Source organism: Dermacentor variabilis, chromosome 6 (assembly GCF_050947875.1).
Source record: "Dermacentor variabilis isolate Ectoservices chromosome 6, ASM5094787v1, whole genome shotgun sequence".
Classification (NCBI taxonomy): domain Eukaryota; kingdom Metazoa; phylum Arthropoda; class Arachnida; order Ixodida; family Ixodidae; genus Dermacentor; species Dermacentor variabilis.
The window spans coordinates 155,114,296-155,136,851 of record NC_134573.1 but is presented as its reverse complement, the minus strand read 5'-3'; the positions used below and the strand labels follow the sequence as shown (position 1 = coordinate 155,136,851).

At 43.7% G+C, this 22,556-nt stretch overlaps 1 protein-coding gene across 1 annotated transcript in view; it reads right to left on the bottom strand.

Annotated features, from left to right (window-relative positions):
* Nucleotides 1-21,771, bottom strand: part of LOC142586336 (uncharacterized) — a 69,392-nt gene extending 47,621 nt beyond the window's left edge. The window contains exons 1-10 of the mRNA XM_075697586.1: nucleotides 20,960-21,771; nucleotides 20,063-20,149; nucleotides 19,332-19,556; nucleotides 18,122-18,286; nucleotides 17,266-17,464; nucleotides 13,313-13,442; nucleotides 8,386-8,558; nucleotides 7,387-7,451; nucleotides 6,347-6,703; nucleotides 366-1,076 (exon numbers count right to left, since the gene is read on the bottom strand). Coding sequence (XP_075553701.1) covers nucleotides 366-1,076; nucleotides 6,347-6,703; nucleotides 7,387-7,451; nucleotides 8,386-8,558; nucleotides 13,313-13,442; nucleotides 17,266-17,464; nucleotides 18,122-18,286; nucleotides 19,332-19,556; nucleotides 20,063-20,149; nucleotides 20,960-21,650 — 2,803 coding nt within the window. The 5' untranslated portion in view covers nucleotides 21,651-21,771. The remainder of the gene's footprint in view (nucleotides 1-365; nucleotides 1,077-6,346; nucleotides 6,704-7,386; nucleotides 7,452-8,385; nucleotides 8,559-13,312; nucleotides 13,443-17,265; nucleotides 17,465-18,121; nucleotides 18,287-19,331; nucleotides 19,557-20,062; nucleotides 20,150-20,959) is intronic.
* Between the last annotated feature and the right edge of the window lie 785 nt (nucleotides 21,772-22,556).

The window sequence follows — 22,556 nt, the reverse complement described above, 5'->3', positions numbered from 1 at the left end:
AAAATCTCGAAGACTGCAATACTGGCAAAAGTATAAGACTGCACATTGAAAACAATCAAAATAATAACTCAAGACGTCACTTTTGCAAAGACTTATTTAGACACGATTGCGTATCACTGCATAACATGCAAAGTATAGCTTGTAATGATGATAATTTCCCAAACGTTTACTGGCATCGGTGTACATTTAACTAGGAAATGAAGCAGAGGCGTTTCCGGTGACACGTGCCCAACTACTACATTACTCTTAGCAGAAAAACATAGTAGGTTAGAAGACCTAATACGGCAGTTGTGGTTTTACTTAGTTTCTGTGCGTCCTCTACGAGGGGCACCGGCGCCGAAAAGATACAAAATTGTTCTACTTACTGAAGTAGACAGGAGAGTTCTTCTTCTTGACGTTGTCGTCGGTGTACGTTGCCCCCGAGATGTAGAAAGCCGTGCCGCCGATACCGTTCAGGAAGTTGGCCAAAAATAGCAGGCACACGGCCACAATGGCTGTTGGCGCGGGCGTCTCATCGGTTACACTGCTTGCCCCCTCGTTGAAGTCCTCTTCTGCCGCGGTGCAGAACTTAAGCTGCGCCCTGGAACTGTGCGACGCGACGTCAGATTTCGCACCAGACGTGGGCCCTCCTTGATTTATAAATCCTGGCCCGTAGATGATATACGGCAGCACGCTGCAGAAGCATCCTAGCACGGAGACCCAAACTCCGAATGCGATTATCTTTGGCCGGCTGATCTTCGTAGCGTAGTAGCCGATGAGCAAACTGGCGAAGAGCGCGCTTATGTTGTCCGCGATGAGGATGACTCCGAACGTCTTGCCCGTGAGGCCGAATTTCTTCTCTAAGGTGGTAATGCAGCCGTTGAGGTAGGCCTTAAGCGCCCCTTGGAAAATTCCGAACAGCGTGTAGAAAAGGAGGAAGTAGTAAGCCTTGGCGAATCGCTGGAGCCACGGCGGCCTGTATCCAAAGATGCCGCACATAAAATCCGGGTCCGTTTCTGGTCCTGCGTTGCCGTCATCTTCCGGGTCCTTCGTCGGAACGGATTCAAACTTGTGGGTCTTTCCGGAAGACATGAATACTTAGCGAAGCGCGGCAGTAGGGGAGCGAAGCAGTGAGTTGAACTTTGAATTATGACGCGTAAGACGTTCCTAACTCGGCACACTATCAAGCCCGAAACGTGACTGTGAATGTCTGCGCTTGACCAAGATGCCGGCTGGAGATCCACGCGGGTGCGCTTCGCCTGAGTGTGTGCTGCCCGAATGAAGGTGTAGATGGCTTTGAAGGGTCCGCAAAATCGGCCGGCGCCACGTTTCTGATACCCGCTAAACAAACTGCTGATAAAATCTAAATGCGTGTTTTCTAGATACGCCGCACTCCATGAATGTTTGCTGGAAGATATCGGGTCGCACAACGCGACCCGACGCTTCCTCTTTCTCTCTCTCTCTCTCTCTTCTTTCTATCGACTCGTTCTCTTAGCAATGACGTCACGTTCCTCAGCACTTTCCTACGAGCGGCATGATCTTGATAAATCTCTTTAAGTACATACGTGAGGCGCAGTGTCAGTTCACGACTTGAAGACCTAGATTCCACGCTCAAACTCGATGCGAGAAGCACGTTGCGAAGCAAGCAAGGTTTAGTACTCGCGCTTCGAGGCTACAAAATGCAATTTCTTGCTTTCAACTAAAGTACGCTGCACTGTAAAACAGAACATTTTTGAAAGACAGGTTAATGTTACAGAAATTTTCTCATAATATTGGTCATGATTGCTCTTACGCGTTGCATTTAATTGTATGTAACGCGTTACGTACATTCATTCACATGTTACATCATTACATTCCTACAATGTTACATTTAATCATGCTTGTAATTGTTATTATTCCCGCACACAGCTGTAGCGTCACCGGCGTTTTGCTTTTCATTGCTGGTACAGTTTACAGCTACCCGAAGCTACAGTTATACTCTCATATTTAAGATTGCATTGTTGTTTATAGTGATCCTTTGTTTTGTTTAGTATTAAGCCGAACGTGCATTATATGCTGCTGAGCACTCTAGCTATTGGCAAACTATCTTCCGAAAGCCCTCAAGTGTACATTTCCTATATATATATATATATATATATATATATATATATATATATATATATATATATATATATATATATATATATATATATATATATGTATGTATATATATATGTGTATATATATATATATATATATATATATATATATAGAGAGAGAGAGAGAGAGAGAGAGAGAGAGAGAGAGAAATTCTTACTTGTGCATAATTATCCCAAGAAGCCAGCGATATTTTCCCGGGAATTCTAAAGGTATACTTGATTAATTAAAACAGTTTTGGTAATTAGCTATCAAACTAATACATTTATGACACGTGTTGAAATTCAATAATAGTAGCCCGGGCAATATATTTCCTTCAAACTCGAACAAATTTGGCGCATGACGTCATTTTCTAGATATGCGTTCCCAGAACGTGCGACGAACTACACTTGCGTTCGCATTTTTTTCAGCCTACTTTTATGCTTGAATGCATAAAAAGGCGTTTTGTTAGACAAGTGGAACAGTGCATTTCGGCCGGAATTTTGACGGTGTTTACAAGAAATCTGGCACTAGCATCGAAATTCCTTCCAAATTTATGTACCTTGAGAGCTCACTGGTTTTAATTGGCAGGTCGCATATGCAACCTCTCAAAATTAATTACTTAAAAGTATCTAAGGAATTTTTGCTACTTCTACTAATATACTTTTCAACGTGTCCTGAAAATATTATGTGCCGCTTCAACTAATGCTTCTCCAAGAGTGAAATCGTGCTATCTGACATTATCAGTAACTTAGGGTGTTTTACGCACCAGAACCATCATCTGATAACGAGGCGCGCCGTAATAGGCAATTAATTTTGTCCATTTGGTATTCTTTGGTGTGCACCCAATGCACGGCACTCTGAAAATCTTTAAACCCGCCGTGGTTGCTCAGTGGCTATGGTGTTGGGCTGCTGAGCACGAGGTCGCGGGATCGAATCCCGGCCATGGCGGCCGCATTTCGATGGGGGCGAAATGCGAAAACACCCGTGTGCTTAGATTTAGGTGCACGTTAAAGAACCCCAGGTGGTCGAAATTTCCGGAGTCCTCCACTACGGCGTGCCTCATAATCAGAAAGTGGTTTTGGCACGTAAAAGACCATAATTAAATTAATTAATTAATTGAAAATCTTTAATGTCGCCCTCATCGAAATGTAGACGCCGCGGCCGAGAACCAACCGCTGTAAAGGCCGCTCCGCTATCATATCGGACGAAAAGGCTGCGGCACTGAAAGCGCGACGAAGTTTAAAGCGCAACGTCGCGGCCGATCGTAGCTGATATTGATACGACGCGTTTTTCTCGGCAAGCATCTGCCACGACGTGCCGTATCCGTATTTGCGGCTACATGCCGTCATTCATCGTTTGCTGGTACGACCTCCGTTTATTACTCCAACCGTCAATCAGGTTTCATTGCCGCCCATGGTGTCTGGCTCGCGCTGGAGCGTCACCGCACCAGGAAAGAGAAAGACATACTGAGCTGTCATCTCCTGCTCTTGAACAACTGTCTCTGCGCCTTTTACATAAGAGGTAGGCCGACCGCGTACACATATGCACTGATGACTCGGCAACCTTCCAGTGTTCATCCAGAGCCGTGGGTTTTGTCAATGAGAGTCACCGTCGTCAGCTTCAAGACGACATCGACGGCTTCGGAACTTGCAGCTAATCGCGTCGCACTTCGTCTCGTCAGTCAAGAACCTCGAAGATGGTGGATATTCAGCGATTCGAAGGCAGTGCTACACTCTATCACCCTGCTATCACCCCTGCGCCGCATACCAGACGAACAACTAGCATTCGAGATTAGAAAATCTCGAATGCTAGTTGCTAATCTAGATGCTAGTTGCTAATCTCGAAATCTAGAATGCTAACGAGCACGCCAATAAAGCTGCTCTCTGAGCTCCTCAAGGCAGCAAAGAAGAATCTATACCTTCTCAAGGTCAAATGTCGCCAGATAATTTCGAGTGCTTTCACAGGATATCACTTTATGCATCTGGAATACCCCAAGTTTTCAAAGCAACCAGCTGCACCACCTGGGCTTTTCGATCCACCTTCGCATTCCAAGTGCACTTTGCCGAAACAACGCCACCCTCAATTGTCAGCTATGAGTTGCCTCCACGAAGCCTTTTGCTTTTTGTATTGAAATGGCCGACAACACTGCGAGTTGCTCTGCGTAACTGCCCTCGCTGCAGTGTACAGAGATGATCGTCTGTAACCGCGCTACCTCACTTTTATCACAGGCCGTTATCAGAGCAAGCTATTTGAGAATGCCCACCTCATAAGTTATCTCAGGAGAGGACGACAAAGGCATTGCTACAGTTTCTAAGCACAACTGACTGTACCCTGAAGTGGCGCTGAATGTGCTGCACGTGATCCTATACTGTGACAGTATATGATGATTGTGGCTTGTTGTCATCGTGTGTCTGTGAGCCCTGAATCTCTCTCTCTCTCTCTGGCAACCACAACATAATTTTGAAAACTAAAATAGTAGGGAATGTACTCTTGAGCGTAATCGTCCTCCAAGCATGTTCGTGTCGAATTCGAAATATGGGCAAAGACCAACTTAAGCGCAATAAAGGATGACGGACGAGTATAGAAAACAGATGGGGTAGCGCGTTAGCTTCAACTGGCGCTTACTGCTCACACAATGGAATCTTTATACACTGAAGGTGTCGCAAAGGGGCAACATTTGTCTGTTTAAAGAACATGCCTCTGCGACAAGTGTGGTCCATTGGGGACGTCTTCGCTGTGTAAAAATTCCGCTGTGTGAGCGGTGAACACCCGTTGAAGTTAGCGCTCTGTCCCATCTCTTTAACTATTCTCATTCGACGTCTTTTATGGTGCTTAAGTTTGTCTTAGCTTTCAGAAAAATGAGCCAATAAGCCCAGCTGCCTTCGTTAACCCAACTACTGGAGTTAAGGTCCTAAAGAAACTGAGTTATGAAAGACGCCGGATTAAGTTCGAGCACCTAGGTTTCTTTAACGTTCACTTATACCAGTGTAGGTGACTGTCTCTCTTTTTCTTTCTCTTTTCCTTTTTTGTGTCATTCTGCTCCCACTAGAATACAGCCGATGCGACGACTAATCTACCCCGCAGCCTCGTGCTTAGCACCCCAGCGCCACAGGCTCTGATTATTATTATTATTATTATTGTTGTTGTTGTTGTTGTTGTTGTTGTTGTTGTTGTTGTTGTTGTTGTTGTTGTTGTTGTTGTTGTTGTTGTTGTTGTTGTTGTTGTTGTTGTTGTTGTTGTTGTTGTTGTTGTTGTTGTTGTTGTTGTTGTTGTTGTTGTTGTTGTTGTTGTTGTTGTTGTTTCACATGGAAACACGCATATACACTGGGGAAATAGGGAGATATGGAGACAGCATGGTTGGAAAGCGCCACCGAGAGCGGCAAGACGTTTAAACAAGCAGTAAAACGAAGAAAAATAACATACGGGTTGCACCAGTTACATAAGAATGTAAAAACCAGAGAAAGAATTTTCTTCCCACTCAGCCACCATGGCGCTTTCCAAGCATGTTGTTAGATCTAATGTGCTGAGATGGATGGCCGTAAACAAATTAAATCCAGTATTATGCAAAAAAACACTTATATATATATATATATATATATATATATATATATTGTTGCCGTAAGGTGTTGAGACAATAGCAATCCCTGCTCAGAGCATGATATTGTATGAGTATACTTATAGGAAAGTAAACGGAATGTGCCACAGCACATAGCCTTATGCATGCAGTGCACATCTATTGGGGACGTATTGCCATGAGAACTTAGTGAATTCCTTATTTATGATATATTTTATTGCACTAATGGTCACCGTTTGAATACCATAGTCTATAAGATTGAGTAGTCGATCCCAAATTTCGGAGTCAACTTGTCTACTTTTCTGTTCTAGTTCTTCTTTTTTTAATAAATGTGTCTTATATACTATTAGGCGCGCTGTATTGGGATAGGAAATGCCATGAGGAAAACTCAAGACGATACGCAGGAAGCGCGCTCCTCGTGTATCGGTTCAATTTTCCTGTGTCAACTAATGTGCCCCAAGACAGCGAACCTAAATGTCAGCAATGCACAACCAAATATCTATTACCGCCTTTTCAAACGTATCTGTCCTTCTTCCTTTTATAGAGCGGTTTGAACAGCTTCGTAAAGCTACCCAGCTACGTTCACTTTCCCGCCGTGCATTTTATGCCATCCCAGAGTGAGTCCATTACAGATGAGGCCAGTTTCTCAGCAGGCGAGAGGGAACTCCCGTCAGCAGCGCACTTGCTGCTGCGCTGGTTTCTCTCCCTCGGCAGTCATCTTGCGCATGGCGTCTTCGTCCAGTTCGACCATGCGTAGGCAGTTGTCGTCCCACGCGGTCGCGGCAGCGGCGGTCTCCTCCGCACGGGCGTCCGCTTCCCCGTACAAGTTGGTGACACGCTTGCTGTAGTAGGAGACCATCAGGTTGCTGAGGAGGCCAAGGCTCAGGAACGCTATGGTCACGCCGTGGAAGACGATGCGCAGCTTGTCCGCGTCGTAGAACGAGCAGTTGCCTCGGTGGCCGCCGCGATCGTCCCACACAATGCACGTCGCGTCGAACAGCGCGGAGTAGATCAGCGGGTACGGCACGGCGGCTGCGCAGATACACACGAATCAGTAGAGCCGTAACATTCTTGGTAGACAGAAAATGGTGCGGGGAAATGAAGTGGTGTGCCCTACGGAGACCATCAGTGACACAAAATATTTCACTTGCATTCTTGCGGACAGACACAGGGGGCATATGGGCACGTACGGACTGACGTAGGGACGTGGACGAACGGAAGGATGGCATTCAAGTTCGACCCGAGTAGGATGGTACTCACCATTAACAATTCGCAGTGAGATTTCCCTTTTTTAAACTTTGCCAGCTATACAGGAACACGTTAGGAACACGTTTTAAGAGCCTCTTCTCTTGATACGCTAGTCCATTTTCTTTGCTCCGGAAAACTGCTAACTGCTCTACTGAAGTGAAGCTCTACTGCATTGAATGCGAAGAGAGTGGCCACCATAACACATAATGATGCACGTTCGACGCCTTCCTTTTTTTTTTCCTCCTCTGCAATGTAACATCACACCCCTGTTGGTTTCGCCACTAAATCTCATGAAACTGTCGTGGCTCAGACGAAGGCACGAATTAGCTCCGTATTTTTCTTTATGTGTGTGTGTGTGTGTAAATAGAACATTATTCAGACATTCAGATTCAGGCACCTGATGTGAAATTGAGATCAAAGTAATATCGCCTGAATCACTGGACAGCGCACATTGAAAACATACCAACCTAGCAGATTAAATGCCGCTCCAATCATCCCTACTGCAAGGCCTTTGTCCGCTGGATCAACGCATCTAGAACAGAAATAAATGTCAGTCAGTCAGTTTTCGACAATCGTTTTTACCAGCAACAATAGACACAACAGTCTGTTCGATATGCTTTGGTAAAAAATTATGCGGAACCTGGCCGCATTTTGTAATCTATCGGAACTGAAGCTTTCGTGAAGCGCGTAATTAAATGCTGTACAACTGAATATTTTACGCGCAGCGTTTTGCTCCATGCCCATTACGAGCCCGTCAGCGAAGGTGTCAAGAAGCGGAGACCATGTGACCGCGAACTACATTGTCTCAGCGAACGGTCCACTTATCTATGGCACCGTATACAGGGGCAACGCACCTACTACAAGAGGTCGATTCTGGAGATAGTGTGCAATAGCAAACTTATTTTGTCAGAGGCCGACCAAGGAGGTGAGCCAAACTACGGGAAAGTAGGCGTACAGAAGGTTGCTTTATTGAAGGAATTCTGCTCTTGATTACGTATTTTGTTTGCAGTTATCACATTTAGGTACAATTTGTTGCTGTTTCACTGTGTCAGAAAACGGGGCCAGCAGCCGGCCTTGTAGTGCCATTAAAGATGGAAGTGCTGTCCTGTGTAGGAGCTATTCGGCAGGACAGCTGCAGCACTGCAGTATTCAGCAGCAGCAACAAAAGGAAAGTCGAAGGGCAGAGGCAAAAATGCTTCGCTTTAAAATTGTACTCTTTTGACTCATCTATACGTTTTTTTGTACGTCCACTTACAGGATGGCGCAATCTGCCCTCCACTAACTGCGAGTCTGTCACGAGATAAGCTTTTAAGTTATGCACACCCGCATAGGAGGGCGTTTTGTCGCGTCTCTTCGGAAGCTTGCAATCATTGCGAGTCACAGTGGCATATATAAAAGACCTCGTAATCAACGAAGCCTCAAATCAAACTTTTATCAATCCAGATGATGAGAACAAGCACTCTGACCTGAAACTGACAATCACTCCTCCGACCCTCGGTAGCTGTGCCAAGAGTTTGCTGACGCTGGTCAGGGCGACAAGGATGAAAAGGCTGTCGCATCCGAATTCACAGAAGCCGTCCGTCACCACAGCATCTTCAGTGGTGCTGTTGTTCATGAGACAGCTGCAGTGCATTGTTCCCTGTGCGAAAAAGACTTTCGTGTTTCTACGTGCGCGGTTGTCATCGACACAAAACGATATCAAGGTTTGTCAGCGCAAAAATGTAGATGTTGAGCAGCGTGACCGTACAAGACGGTGGATAATAAAAGCAATCGAAAAGTTCTTTTCATAAAGGGTTATATGCTGAAACGCGCAGATGTGTCTATGCCAATACAAAGTTATGTCGACACATTGTACTGAATAGATGACGTCTCCTTCGAGATTTGTCAAGCTCTAAAATGCGTATTTCAATAAAAAGCTTGTTTCAGCATAACTGCTTGTTCCTAGATCTTCACGAAATTATATCTGTCTTCGTTTATATCTTTAATGTGACGCCATCAGCGACTTTTAAGGCTGTCTGGCACGTCATGAAATACTATCAACAAACTATAAACAAATATCCCTAGTGGTATCGAAAATTCAACCTGAATAGCTGTCCGTGTCTCGTAGAATCCTCACTCTGATGATGTTTCCCTTTCAAAATTATTTCCCATTTCGGTATGATTGGAACGTGCAATATGAAGGAAACGACACGCAACGGTACATTCTCGATGGTAAGGTCTGCATGTTGGCGAGCATTTTCTTTTCGGATATACGTTTTTTTTTTCGAAGAAGTGGTAAGATGAAACAATTGCGGTAAATTTACAAGTTTCACGCAAGCGCGCCAACTCATCCCCTGTTTCATTCCGTAGTTGTCAGGCATCCTGTATCTACTGCGTCTTTAGTGACTGGGGCTTTCATTATTGTATACCTGCCTGCTGGCACTACTATCGGCTTGCACAACAGTGAGATGGAAGATTTCCGCGAGCAAGCACGCGTGCCGCAGTGAAGCGAAACGGCGGGTTTTGAACCTGAAAAATGAGAGAGAAGCTCGCCCCGACTTTGCCTGCAAAATGTAACTTCTAGGTTCAATGGCTACCGGAAAACATGTAAGGTGCGTTCAGCGGGAGTCTCTCTAATAAGTGATATTATCTATTTTCTCGGTAAGAACGCCTCATAGAAACTGACTCACCATGGCTGGCGCTTTATATATACAGAGATAAACTTCGTGTGTATGCCCATGTAACGGCAGACAACCTTACGGCAATGTGTAAAGTTCCCGACTTATGCCAGGAAGCCATCTAAAGTCGCCTGTGCTAGAAAAGAGCTGTCAGTACGTCCTGCGTACGAGACGCTATCTTTTCTAATACTGCCCAGCCCTTTTACGTTTAGTTGCTATACCCATCGTCCAAACCAGTTTCCCTTCTGCCGCTACTAATAACAATGAAAAACGCCTAGAGATGCTGCCACCACGTGGCGAGCCGCATGTGTGGTAATGTACAAAGAGCGGCGAGAGAGCAAGGCGCCAGAATGACCGAGAAAAAATTGACACAGAACGAAACCCTTAAGAATGCTTCTAGTCGGTCGACAGGCGGCAGCCTTCCAAGTCAATGAGCTTGAGCGTCCCGCTCGCACTCGAGTTCTCGCGTCGCGCATTTATCAGACAAGCTATTCGAGTAGCGGAGCCACTCGATGACAACAGCCTATCTCCTCAGCTCACCTTTAGCCCTCCCCCACCCCAGCCCCCCTTTAGCGGATCCCTCAGAGCAACAGGAACCAACGGCTCGTAGAGTCGAACGTAGGGGAAAATAAATGAAGTGCTCTCAGGTGGGCGCCATTATCATGTCGCGGTAGGAAAACAGGTCTTAAAGTGATATGCAAGTATAGTTTTTAAAGCGAAGCTTCTTTTGCCTCTTCCTTCGACTTTCCCACTGCTGCTGTTGCTGATGCTGCCTGGTACAGCGCGAAGGGTGGTAGCTCAGAGCCTGTGTATACATGACAGGAGCGAATCAGAGGGGAAAAGCGACGCGAAAATCTCGTTTGAACCCCACCTCGTCGAATGTGCACAATGCCCTCTGGAGCTCCCTGGGCGTCGCCACATTTGCCTCTTGAAATCTGTCATTATCTGTGATCGCCCTCAAGAGCACTGCACAAACTCCAATGCTTCCCTTTCGACTAACGTGCCAGTCCAGAGGGGCCGTGATAGAAGTGTGGAAAGCAGTGAGAAGAAGAGGGCGTTCCCACAAAAAAAAATAGGGGGAGGGGGGGCAGGTGACGCGATAAGGCAGGGAAACCCTACTACTATACGACATTAGTTGCGGGGAAGCTGGATACGCTTAAGTTCAAGGTAAGGTACAGTACGTTCCTGCTATTTCTGAAAAATAAACACCATAAAAATATGTCAAGTGGACAAAATACGCAGGCCGTGCAGAAACAGAGCCACATAATTAAAACGCACCGCAGGGTCCAGGCGACCCTATGGATCGGTCGACCGTCTAATCAACACTTCAGTGCCCACTGCGGTAGCTTTGCGGCTATGTCATTGCTAGAGGTCGTGGATTTGGTCCCGTCCGCGGCAGCCGCATTTCGACGGGGGCGAAACAGAAAACGCACGTGCACTTAGATTTTGGGACACACTAATGAACATCACGGTGTCAAAAATAATCCGGAGTCCGCCACTACGGCGTACCCCATAATCCGATTGTGGTTTTGGCACGTACAGCCCCATAGTCCAATTCAAGTTTAATACTTCTGCCACGGTGCGATGGGTCATGTGAGGCAATGACAATGCTCGACCCTCTCAGAGGTTATGGAATATGGCGCACAACAACGGCTCAAGCAAACACCTCTCCATGTGTGTTCTGTGAACTACGCAGACAAACAGCAGTAGTGCACGCAAGGTAACGTTTAACATCAACTTACCACTATCGTGCTAGACTACACGTTGAATAAATTAATCTTTCACCGTCAACATCACCGCTAGTTATCGTCAATGAAAGCAACCAGCAAAGAAAACTTCGCTTACATTGATTCCCACAGTGCGTGGGATCTGTATAATTTTTTTTATAATCACTATCCAGCTTTATAACACAGCATGTTATAAAGCCTATCAGGTTTTGTATGGCCTTCGAGATTGCAGTGTATCTCTGCTGCCACAGTGAGACGCTTCGTAATCTCTAAGACCGTGCTTCTGGCGTGCTGCGACGTCACCGCTCACTCTTAGACGAAAGGAATGCGCTCTGCACAAGCTTAAATATGCCGAAAATGGCGGTTTTGTTCGCATTTCAATTTATAGCGTCAATAGCACGGATTGTGGAAAGCCGATTACAAAACAATTGTGGGCGTCAGCATATCATAGTAGTAATAACCATCCAGCGGTTGGCGGAACCGACCGACGGCGTCTTCGCCCTAATTTCGTCAACATAACGCATCTCTAAACCAGCGAACAGAAACCTGGTTGTCACTGGGTTTTTAACTAAACCGCGACCACAAACTGTGAGAAGTATGCAGCTATTGTCGTCCGTGCGCCTTGTTCAGTTTCTCCCATGCGGAACTATGGTGCGCCTCATCAGGGCCCGTGTACGCAAAGCAAGTTTGCACATTAGAAGCATTCTCGTATAAAGGTGGCGGCCAATCATAATGGGCACGAATGTCTGCGAACAAAACGTCTTTTTAATCTTCTTTTCTTGGCTCTGTCAGATAGCTGACGTCAGTCCCCATATTATCGCTTGATCACTTTTAGCAAGATCGCTCGCATGCTCATTCATTCGCTTGGCCACTAACACAATGTCCGTCCCTCTAGTCAGGAGTGGCATTGTCGTCATTACGTAGTGCAAAAGCGGATGCATCCACTAAAGGGGATGACTACTACTTCGATTCCAAGACATGATTTGCTCTCCAGTGATCTGAGCAAGCTTTGAGCGTCGATACGGACATCCACCACCAATAACCATGATGGAGTGCATCCTTAAAATGTCTCAAAATTACGTAGAGCAAGAAGGGGTGCCTCGGTGGTCCTTTTTCCATTAGAATATCAAGTCGGCTTCGGGTTTATATGTACCACAGCGCAGTACGAAATCTTAACAGACACTACGAGCGACCGCCGTTGCATTTGTCATTACGTTTTATGTGGCACTAAAATGGGTGAGGTGACACTGTTATAATATGGTATTGTAAGAAACATCTAATACGTAACAAAGCAGAACGACAAGGGTTTCGAACTTATTAAACCTCAGTTAGACTATCCGCCCGTTGCTGAACATGGCAGACAGAACCAGAAGCCCTGGGCCTACATTGCGTTGTTTATATTTTTCTGGCTGCGAATTTCTTTTTTACTTGATTGGATTACATGACAGTGAGCATTACCGTGCGTTCTCTTAAGAAAGGATTTCTGCCTTCACGCAAGCTTAATTCCAAAATTACTAAATTTTCTGAGTGGTATTCATGCTTTAGGGAAAGACCTGACTAAATTTCAAACGCAGATACCGCTATTTCACAGTCTTTGTAGGCTACAGCAAAACTAAATAAAAGATGAGCAGAAAACAGAGACTCCACACTTGTCTTTAGATGTATGTAAGAAACTCCTCTGCGTATCTGATGCCTGGCAGCAGCGCAACAAACCAGCAAGACACATCGAGAGATAATTGCTTATCTTCGTACACATGCCTGGCAAGGAAGAAACGCAAGGGGCCCCTCGAGTGAAACCTGAAGTACTACAGGTGCCACCCAAAAGCAGCGTTAGCTGTCCCGAATATATATGACCTTATTGTTCGACATGTTTGTTCTTGTCAGCGCACCGATGCCGACTTTCCGAGTCTTCTCGGCCGGACAGCGAACTATCGACAACAAATACGTTGCCGAAAAAAGTCCAAGACAGCGAAATCTGCAGAAGCTCGCGCTTAAAAAGTTTTGCTTACATTTCCGTCTTCGGAGCAGCCAGCTGCGCAAGGCGAAAAATACGTCGCTTTTTCTAAAACGTGGCACACTGGCTGAAAGGAACTGCCTGTACAGCCACAGTCCTTGTTGCAGTCGTTGGTTATAGACAGACTGAAATGTAGAAGAAATCGAACATAGTGGGTGCTGTTAAAATCACATACTGAATTGACGCCTTTTCTCAATACTTAATGAACAGTCATCGGCGATAAGCGATGGCAGCATATATAACATCATAAAATTGTAGCTCAACAAAGAACAGCAATATTACGTGGATGACAAACGCCTTTCTATGTGCTACTACGGGCGTGAAAAGTTTTCTGGGAACAGGATTTACGAAATAATTATTTCTTATTTTCAGGGAATCACGAATGAATATCATAAAAGCAAAGTCTGCAATCCATACTAGCTGTCTGCATATTATATGCTACAAAAACTGCATTTCATTCTTTCAGGCACCTCATGCCGGAACTGAGAGAAAATTTAGCCTTTCTTTTCATAGAATCTGCACCCGGCAGACGTTTAAGACCGACTGACATTTGCATAGAAAGAGTGAAGTTGAACGCGAGCAGCTGTGGCCCTTTTAACCTTACAAATAGGTCCCTCACTCAACGAGAACAGCTGAGCTTCACAATTTTTTGTCTTGGCGTTGAATGCCGAAAAACAATACTGCAACAATGGGCGATATGCCCATAAGGCACTAACAAGCTTCTAAATCCTGACCGCGTACGGATGGGCTAGTTGGTAGATCATGACTTAGTTATAAGCAGCGCACTTGAAAAAAAAAAGACGTGTCTTTGTTTGTGCCTGTATCCGTCTCTGTCCGTGTTCCCATACAGACAGCCTAACGGGGCAACCTAATCCAGCACAGCAAGCAACTCCTGAAAGCAGCCACATATTGGGCGAGAAAAAAACAATTTTAAGTTCACATGGTAGACCCATAGCAAAGGGCTCATGTGAAAATGTGTTGGAGCACGCGCAGTGCATGTGAAGTCTTTGGATAGCCTTGCCCGGTTTCAGCTAAACTGAACTGCATGTCAGATTCTGTTCATTCAAGAATGAAATGTACGATGGCTGCCATTACATGCCAAGTGATATGAGCAGCGCGGTGTCTAATTCATGATCGAGCGCACTAACGTGTCTTCATTTAATATGCTAGGCAGGAAAAAAAATTTTCTGCCTCGGGGAATTCATTTTTGAATTTTTGTTTCAATTTTGTTACCATTATGCGTACATAAACATGGAGTACTGCTGAATGTGACAGTTTTATACTGACAGGTTGCCTGACATATTGTCTAAATAAAGGGGAAGGTCAGGGAGGCGGTGTTTCTACACAAATCGAAGCATGTATGAAGTTCGTCTGATTATGAAATAACGTCTGAGTCTGAGTATGAAATAATTTTCTTACCGATGAACGATACACAATTTACTGTCTGTTACCGGCCACCAAATGGCAATTCTTCAAATTTCTTGGAGTTCTACGACCAATTCCTTGCAAGTGTGGCTGAGGCAAAGTATGTATTATGATATGCAGGGGATTTTTATTATTGATATGGGCAGCAACAATGCAACGACAACAAATTGTAGAAACATAATGTAATCCAACGAATTCTTTAAGATAACCAACCAACCAACAAGAATACCAACCGAGTCACATTCTGAGTTGAGCCTATTTTTTACAAACTTGTCCCACTACTGCACGAAAACGGACGTTGTATTTTGTCATATCAGCGATCATTTACCCGCCTTCCTGTGTTCAGAGAAAGACCGCAAGCGCGCGTGTGCACCCACGGTCATTTCTTATCGGTCATTCATAGCCGCAGCTCTCAGTTCCTCTCGCGAAACAATAATAAAAAACTGGCTGGAAAGTACTTCTTAGGACAAGTAGTGCGGAAGAATCGTGTGACTTATTCGTCGAAACATTTAAGCACCTGTAAGAGATTCACTTCGTAATAAAAGTACGTTAAGAAAATCGAAAAATGCTTAAAGTATAGGTAAAATCCGAACTGTCCAACGAGATTAAAAGAAAGGACCAGTTATGTTTGATTTTTATAGCCTTTCATAGCCCAGATGGCCTAGGAGCACGGGGGAAATAAATTAACTAAAAAACTCCGATTAGCACAAAAAGAATAATGTGCATTTTTTGTCTCTTAATACGGGACGACCCAGTGTATCGTGGAATCGATACAATACTTTACCTCATACCGACCAGAAGCTGAGTAACCTATTAAGATGAAGCTTTAACTCGGAGTTTCCTATATAAAAGTATGGGAAATGCGAAATCGTTTTTCTCGACAACTACTGCAGTATATTTGATGAGGTTTGTTGCATCCAAAGGAAAAAAGTTAGAATTTATTGACTGTTGGTTGCGAATACTTTATTTATGTCTTTAATTTTTAATGCTTATTCTCAGACTACCAAACCATCATGTTTACAACTCTAACTCAGCAATGAAAAATGGTATTACAAAAACAAATTAAATTATAGGATCTTACGCGCTAAAACCACTATCTGATCAGGAGGCAGGCCGTAGTGAGGGACTCCGGAAATTTTGACGTGCACCTAAATCTAAGTCAACTGGGATTCGATCACGCGAAACCGTGCTTAGAAGACCAACGCCATAGCCACTAAGCAACCACGGCGGGTAACGGTATTGTAGTACTTTGAATTACACCTAATGGTACATCTAAAGCGGACAAAATTGATATATTACACATGGCTCTTAAAAAGCGAGTCATACGTGAGCCGAGCTTGTGCAAACCTCTTGTAAACAATGTACCAAAATCAGGTAAGATATAAATTTACCTATCACTTTTGTCCGCTTTTGATGCTCTAATGGATGCAGTTAACAGAACTGCGATATCTGTTCCTGGTGAAGAGCTGCGAATTTGTTTTATATCATTCATATTTCCTTATTATATTCACACTTAACCAATTAGCCTACTATGTACAAGAACGAAGTACAACGACGTTTTCATACCTGCAAAGCAATACACATAACACAAGAACGGTTCATTCGGTAGGCTTATATTACCTCTTTTGGGAAACCAACTGTTAATTTATTCATCAGTGCTTGTGTCGTAAGTATCCATCAGTTTACCACCATGTGTTATATATGCGATGTAAAATTAAAAAAGAAAAGCTTAAACTATTTTTCATCAATTTCATGCTCAGGAAAAACAACAGGGCTATGAGACAAGGAGAGGCGAAATATGGAAGGTAATAACCATTTGTTTAAACTCAGGAATGCAATGCTTGTGCTATATGTTGCCATGTCTTCTCAATCCTTATGAATCTACTAATTTTATTTTGTTTTCTTGCGCTTCATGCAAGTTACACTCGGAATTTCTAAACGCGAGAACATAATTTGATAACGTAGATACTTTCATCGTTGTGTTATGATATTTGTTACCTTGTTTCATTACCGATGTGATCTCTAATAATGTGTTTATTTTTATGTGATCTCTAAATATGTCTGTGCTGTTGTGAATTCTTGTAATTGGGGCAGCGGGCTCGTCAAGCTGCCGAAGGGCAGCTTTTGTCTACCGCTTCTGTCTGCCTGTTCAAATAGACGAAATAAAATTGATTGATTGATTGATTGATTGATTTATTGATTGATTGATTGATTGATTGATTGATTGATTGATTGATTGATTGATTGATTGATTGATTGATTGATTGATTGATTGATTGATTGATTTGTGCTCGGGTCCATGTGCGCCGGGCCCGAATCATTTTCACCTACCATGGAGAGGTAACGACGAATAAGAAATAAAAACCGATTGGAATAAATTTACGTTATTTTGGCCCAAGTTTTTGAATGTTACACGCCACATTGAGAGAATGTAGCGTGTGACCGATGCCGAAGTAAGAAAGACCTACGCATTACCAACAACTATCTCAACAGTCTGTATTCACTTGTATGCAGACTACATACCTGTTAGAAGTGCTCATGCTGGTTCCAGCAAGCTGCCAGCCCGAACAGGAAAGGGACATGCCAGCAATGAGGAAGCTGATTTCAATAAGGTCACTGGCCGCCTCCATGAGGGCTATGGTACGGGCCTTAGGTTTTAAGAATCTGATCATCAGACCACCGAGAAACATTCCCAACATCATGGCCAGAATCTTTGTCGGACCTGTCCTAACACGAAAAAAAGAAGATAACAGTTAGTCTTGATCATTTATTTGATTTATTACTTTTTTGTTAACTTCTAAAATGTGTTCACTACTACAACAAGCTGTGCTGTAAGCCGCAGAAGGTATCAGCCTCACTGTAGGTGTAGAAATTTTGGAGATGCTAAAAGTTGAACGTTTTACATCAGTTTTCTTAATGAATGCAAGAAATGCAAACTCACGCTATTTAATGTGATATGTAAATATAAGAGCTAAAATTGCTAATCCGGCTAGTATGAAGAATATCATTACTGTAGTGATGTGCGGTACGTAAGTGTGATTCTAGCATAGATACGAGGTAAACGTGCAATATTCTATTTTAGTGCAATTCGAGTAAGAAAACTCAAAGGAAGGGAGCACTTTCTAAAAAGCACAAAAAGATATTGCATCGTACCCTTCTATTGCACTTTCCTTACATGAATAAAACTGAACTTGATGGTGTTTTATGATGGGTTAACCTTAGCCATTGTGGAATATTCGCTAAAACCTCCATGCGTACCAAAAAACTTTATCGCGCGTTGTGTGATCACAGGAACATCTCAACTATTTTCTTTTTTCCTTTCTTCTTTGATGAAAGGTAAAGTGGGGTAGGCCGGCACGGTGACTGAATATTTACTCGCCTGTAAAAAGGCTTGCATTTGAAGCCGACACCCTGTAGTGTATTTCGACATACTTCGGGAACATAGTAATGTAGCCACCGATACCGTTGTAGACAAACATCATAGTTGCAATCTTCCACATGAGAACAGGGTTCTTGCATAGCCTTGCGAATGACCGCCGGAATTCTGCGAATAAAAAGGAAATGCGAGCAAATAGGAGTGAAACAAACATTTAGAGAATAAGCATATCTTGTACATATACGACAGTATGTCTGTGTATAGTATGTATGTAGTGGATCAATACATTGTCAGAGTTAGACTCAGTGGCTTTTAGTACATACCAAATTGTTCAAAAGTAAATCGCGAACGAAAGCCAGTTCTTTGCATTGACCTAGTAACTATTCAAGACAGGGTTACGAGTGTGCGAACAACGCAACAACATTTCGACAACAGGAGTGATCTTCGTCAGGCCATGACGAAGGCAAGTGTCCATGTCGGAACCGTTTGCTTCAGACTGAAGCTACCGTTGTTTGCCTACTGCAGTTGAAATAAGAATCAATCTTTCGTTATGCATATCAGTTCGCTGTAGAAAAATTCGTTGTATAGGTGCTTGACAGTATATCCCTATCCAAGCAAATAAAATCTCAAAGAAAGCAAGCATTTCCAGAAAATCGGGGGAAAACATTGTTCAGTATACTGTTCGCACGGCACATTTCTTAATTTAATGAAACTTCGTGATGTTTCTATGATGGGTTAACTTTAGCAAATGTCATGAGGAAAACATGCAATACAATGCGTTCACTTTTCTTATATTCGCAAATCTTCAAGCTTCTGTTTTACTGGGAACCCGGCCTTTTGTTTGGATTAGAACTCAAGGTTGAAATAAGAAAGAACATGCACATTGCTTCATAAGGAATAATACGAGTGTACTGACTGCAAATATACATGTTAACTAGACCAAAAGTACGTTCACAGTGTCGCATACACAAAACACTTGGGAGCTAACTGAAGACTAGTTACTGAAAGCTACTTGGCCTTCCGTTCAGTGGACATGTTATTAGCGTCTACGACCGATATGCGTCCACATTGTGTTGTCCAACACGTGCTCAGGAGAATACCAGCTGACCCAAACCCGTTTCATTTTCACTTGTGGAACTTCAAACTAGGTGCCGCGCTGTCTGCTAGCTGGAGTAAGTCTACTAGCTGAAGTATGGGTAGACCAGGACTCTACCTGCAAAATCACCGGCGACTTTTTCTCTGAATGTATCAGTTGTCAACTCCGAAGAGGAAACCTTCTGCATCTCTTGCTTTTCGAGCGAGCGTGACTGTCGCCTTATGTGTTTTGGGAAGAGCGACATGGGCAGTGAAATGATGACAAGCGATACACCCCACAGGATAAATCCCAGCCACCACGCTCCAATCCACTTCGGATGTTTTGCTGTGATGCTTGGAGTCTCTAAAAGACAAAAGACAAATTGTTTAATCACCGTACCAACTAATTCTTCTTTAAAAGGTCGTGAGATAGCCAAACTCAGAGCTATCATCCATTCATTCATTCGTTTGCTGTTATTCAATGAACTACGACTATTTGCTATAGAACGTAAACATCCATGATTGCATGTGGGGGATGCCACAAAATATGCTCGCTTAACGAATCGTATGGCTATCTCGTAAAGACTAAGCAAGTTTTCATAGGGAATAAAGACGAAAGTATGAATGCAGACGGAACTGCAGTTCAGTGCAAATCAGTGGCAAATAATCTCGTCAAACTCATCGGCCAGAGAGAACTGCGAACAATACAAAAGGAGATTTTACGGGACCCACATCTCCGTACTCGTTCTTACACTAGCGAGGCCATTGTGTCATCAATTACTAAAGGCATGTCAGCATATAGGCTTTAAATGTTCAGAAGAAAAACTCAAATAATTGTCTCGGTATTGAAAGAAAATTCCGAGTGCTTACCAAACGGGGACTCGTAAATCCGGAGACACACCGATGCCATAACATATCCAAGCATAGGGCCCAGAAATCGGAGTGAGAACACAAAGCCTGGAATGTAAAAAAAAACGCTACTCGTTTCTCTTGCGCAAATTAAACGAGGTAATCCACTATACAAGACTGATTTTGCTCATTTGGGAAATGTTCGTTAGAAAAAGCTCGGAATACCTTGGAGCTGAGAAAACAGAAAAAGAAACTCCCGTGCCCTTCCGAAGGCTATCGCTTCTCACTGTTACTTCGCTCTGTTTTGTTCACGATATTTTTTTTAGAAAAAGTAAGATACGTTTCTCGAGGTACATGGCGGCCAAAACAATCACTGCTGCTTCTACGAGGTCAGCAAATAAAATACTACACATAGAGTACCATTGACGAACTAAATGCTTATGTAAATGAAAGCAAGCAGACTTCCTCGACAGAGCATACCAGTTCGGTGGGCAGTAAAGTTGATCATAAAAGTATTTTACGTGTAAAATCATTGGAATTACACGTGATTGATTTTCTACAAACATTTCATAAACTGTGCAGCCCCATAAATAGTAACTAGTCATGAACACACATACACACATAATTGTTTTTAGATGTCATAAGATACATTATATACAAGGATTGAGATCAGTTTTTCTTTTAATGTTGTCTGCAGAACTTCCCAAAATAAAATAGCATCCCTGTGGCTAATAAAAGAGTGTTCAATAGTTTCTCCCGAAGACGTTGCTCCACATAAGCTACTAGGCATACCCAATGCACGAAAACCCTCTCGAGTGTTTTACTGCACGCTACGAGTTTAGTTTTCACGCTGCCGTACAAAGAAAATATGTAGCGAAGCTTAGAATATTCAGCATTATGCAAGAATAAACAACTCACTAAAATAGACGATCGAATCTGTCTTCTTAGCGTTGTCGTCCGTGTAGGTTGTGCCTGATATGTAGAAAGCTGCTCCACCGAAGCCGTTCAAGAAATTCGCAAGGAAGAGAATGCACACAGCAAGTATGGCACTGGCAGCTGGCGATTGGTCGTGAGCCACAGACGCTTCATTGCTGTCCGCACGGCTGCAGAACTCCTTCTTAGAATCAGCGATCACCTGGTACGCTTGTTCCTCTCCTTGGAGAGCCGGTTGTCCTTGAAAGTCACCGATGAAACCGGGTCCGTAGATGAAATATGGCAGGGCCGCTAGCACGCAGCCCAGGACAGACATTGAGACAGAGAACGTTATCATCCTGGGTCTACTCACTTTACGGGCATAGTAACCAATCAAAAGGCTGGCGAACAGAGAACTCACATTGTCCGCGATCAGTATGACGCTGAACATTTTACCGGTGAGCGCGAACTTGCGTTCTATGGTTGTTATGCAGCCATTGAGGTAGGCCTTGAGAGCTCCCTGGAACACGCCGTAGACGATGTAGCACACTAGGAAGTACTGAGTTCTCGCAAATCGCTGCATCCATCGCGGCCTGTAATTAAAGATTCCACACAGGTAGTCGGGGTCGGCTTCTTCGGCTTTTGTGGTAGCGTCCGACGTCGGGAGTGCTTGAAATTTTGTACTTTTTGAAGGCATGTTTTCAACGGAAATTTTCTAACCGGCGGGAAAGTGACTAGCCGGTGAACTGGTAAGTCGCAACGCTCTAGGCAACGGAAGCAGGTTTTTCTTTCAAGTGCTCTCATCAGGCCGATGTGCATGCATGTTCTGATAAAGCGAAAAGGACTTGTATCGGCTTGATAACGCGAGAAACCTCCTGCTCCGCAGAGCCTTGTTTTTGGAGTTGCCACAGCAGGCAAGGTGTTATCTACAGACGGCGTCGTAAGGCCTTCGGGTAGCTTGTGACCGAAACGTACTCGCTGACCATTGATTTCGTGTGCACGTGACTAAGGAAATGGTCAGTGGCAGTCCTTATGTTCGCAGAAGTGAATGTTGAGTTCCGTACTGTCAGTTATTGTGAAATATATATTTTGCTGGACATAGGTGTCTTGAAGAAATTATGAGTTGGTAAGGAGGCCGCTTAGCTTTATTGGTGCAATACGTGGAACAAATGAGGGATAGGGACTCAACTTCACTTTAGTGTCCTTCTCTCTGCTTATCAAGAAATAATCGTCCTATTTCTGCTATACACACAAGTTTGCACGGAAACCGTTTATTCGAACAAGGTTTTTCAGTGTACCAATACGTAATGTCAGCGGCTGAGACTTGTTAGAGTACAGAGACAAAATTTCGAAATTGAAATAACTTGTGAGATTAACTTCTGAGTACACACACAATATCTGCAAAATATCAGTAGCAAGGGCAGCTTGAAACAAATTTATATTCAATATTAAAGTACGCGTGGGCAGTCAACCGCAATGTGCAGCACCTCCTGACATCGACATCAGTGTGCTGCAGCTTGTAAATATTTCAGACCGAAACAACAACAACGTTACGTCAAAAGTTTCGTTGCAATTTTGCACACCATTCACAGAGCGGACCGTG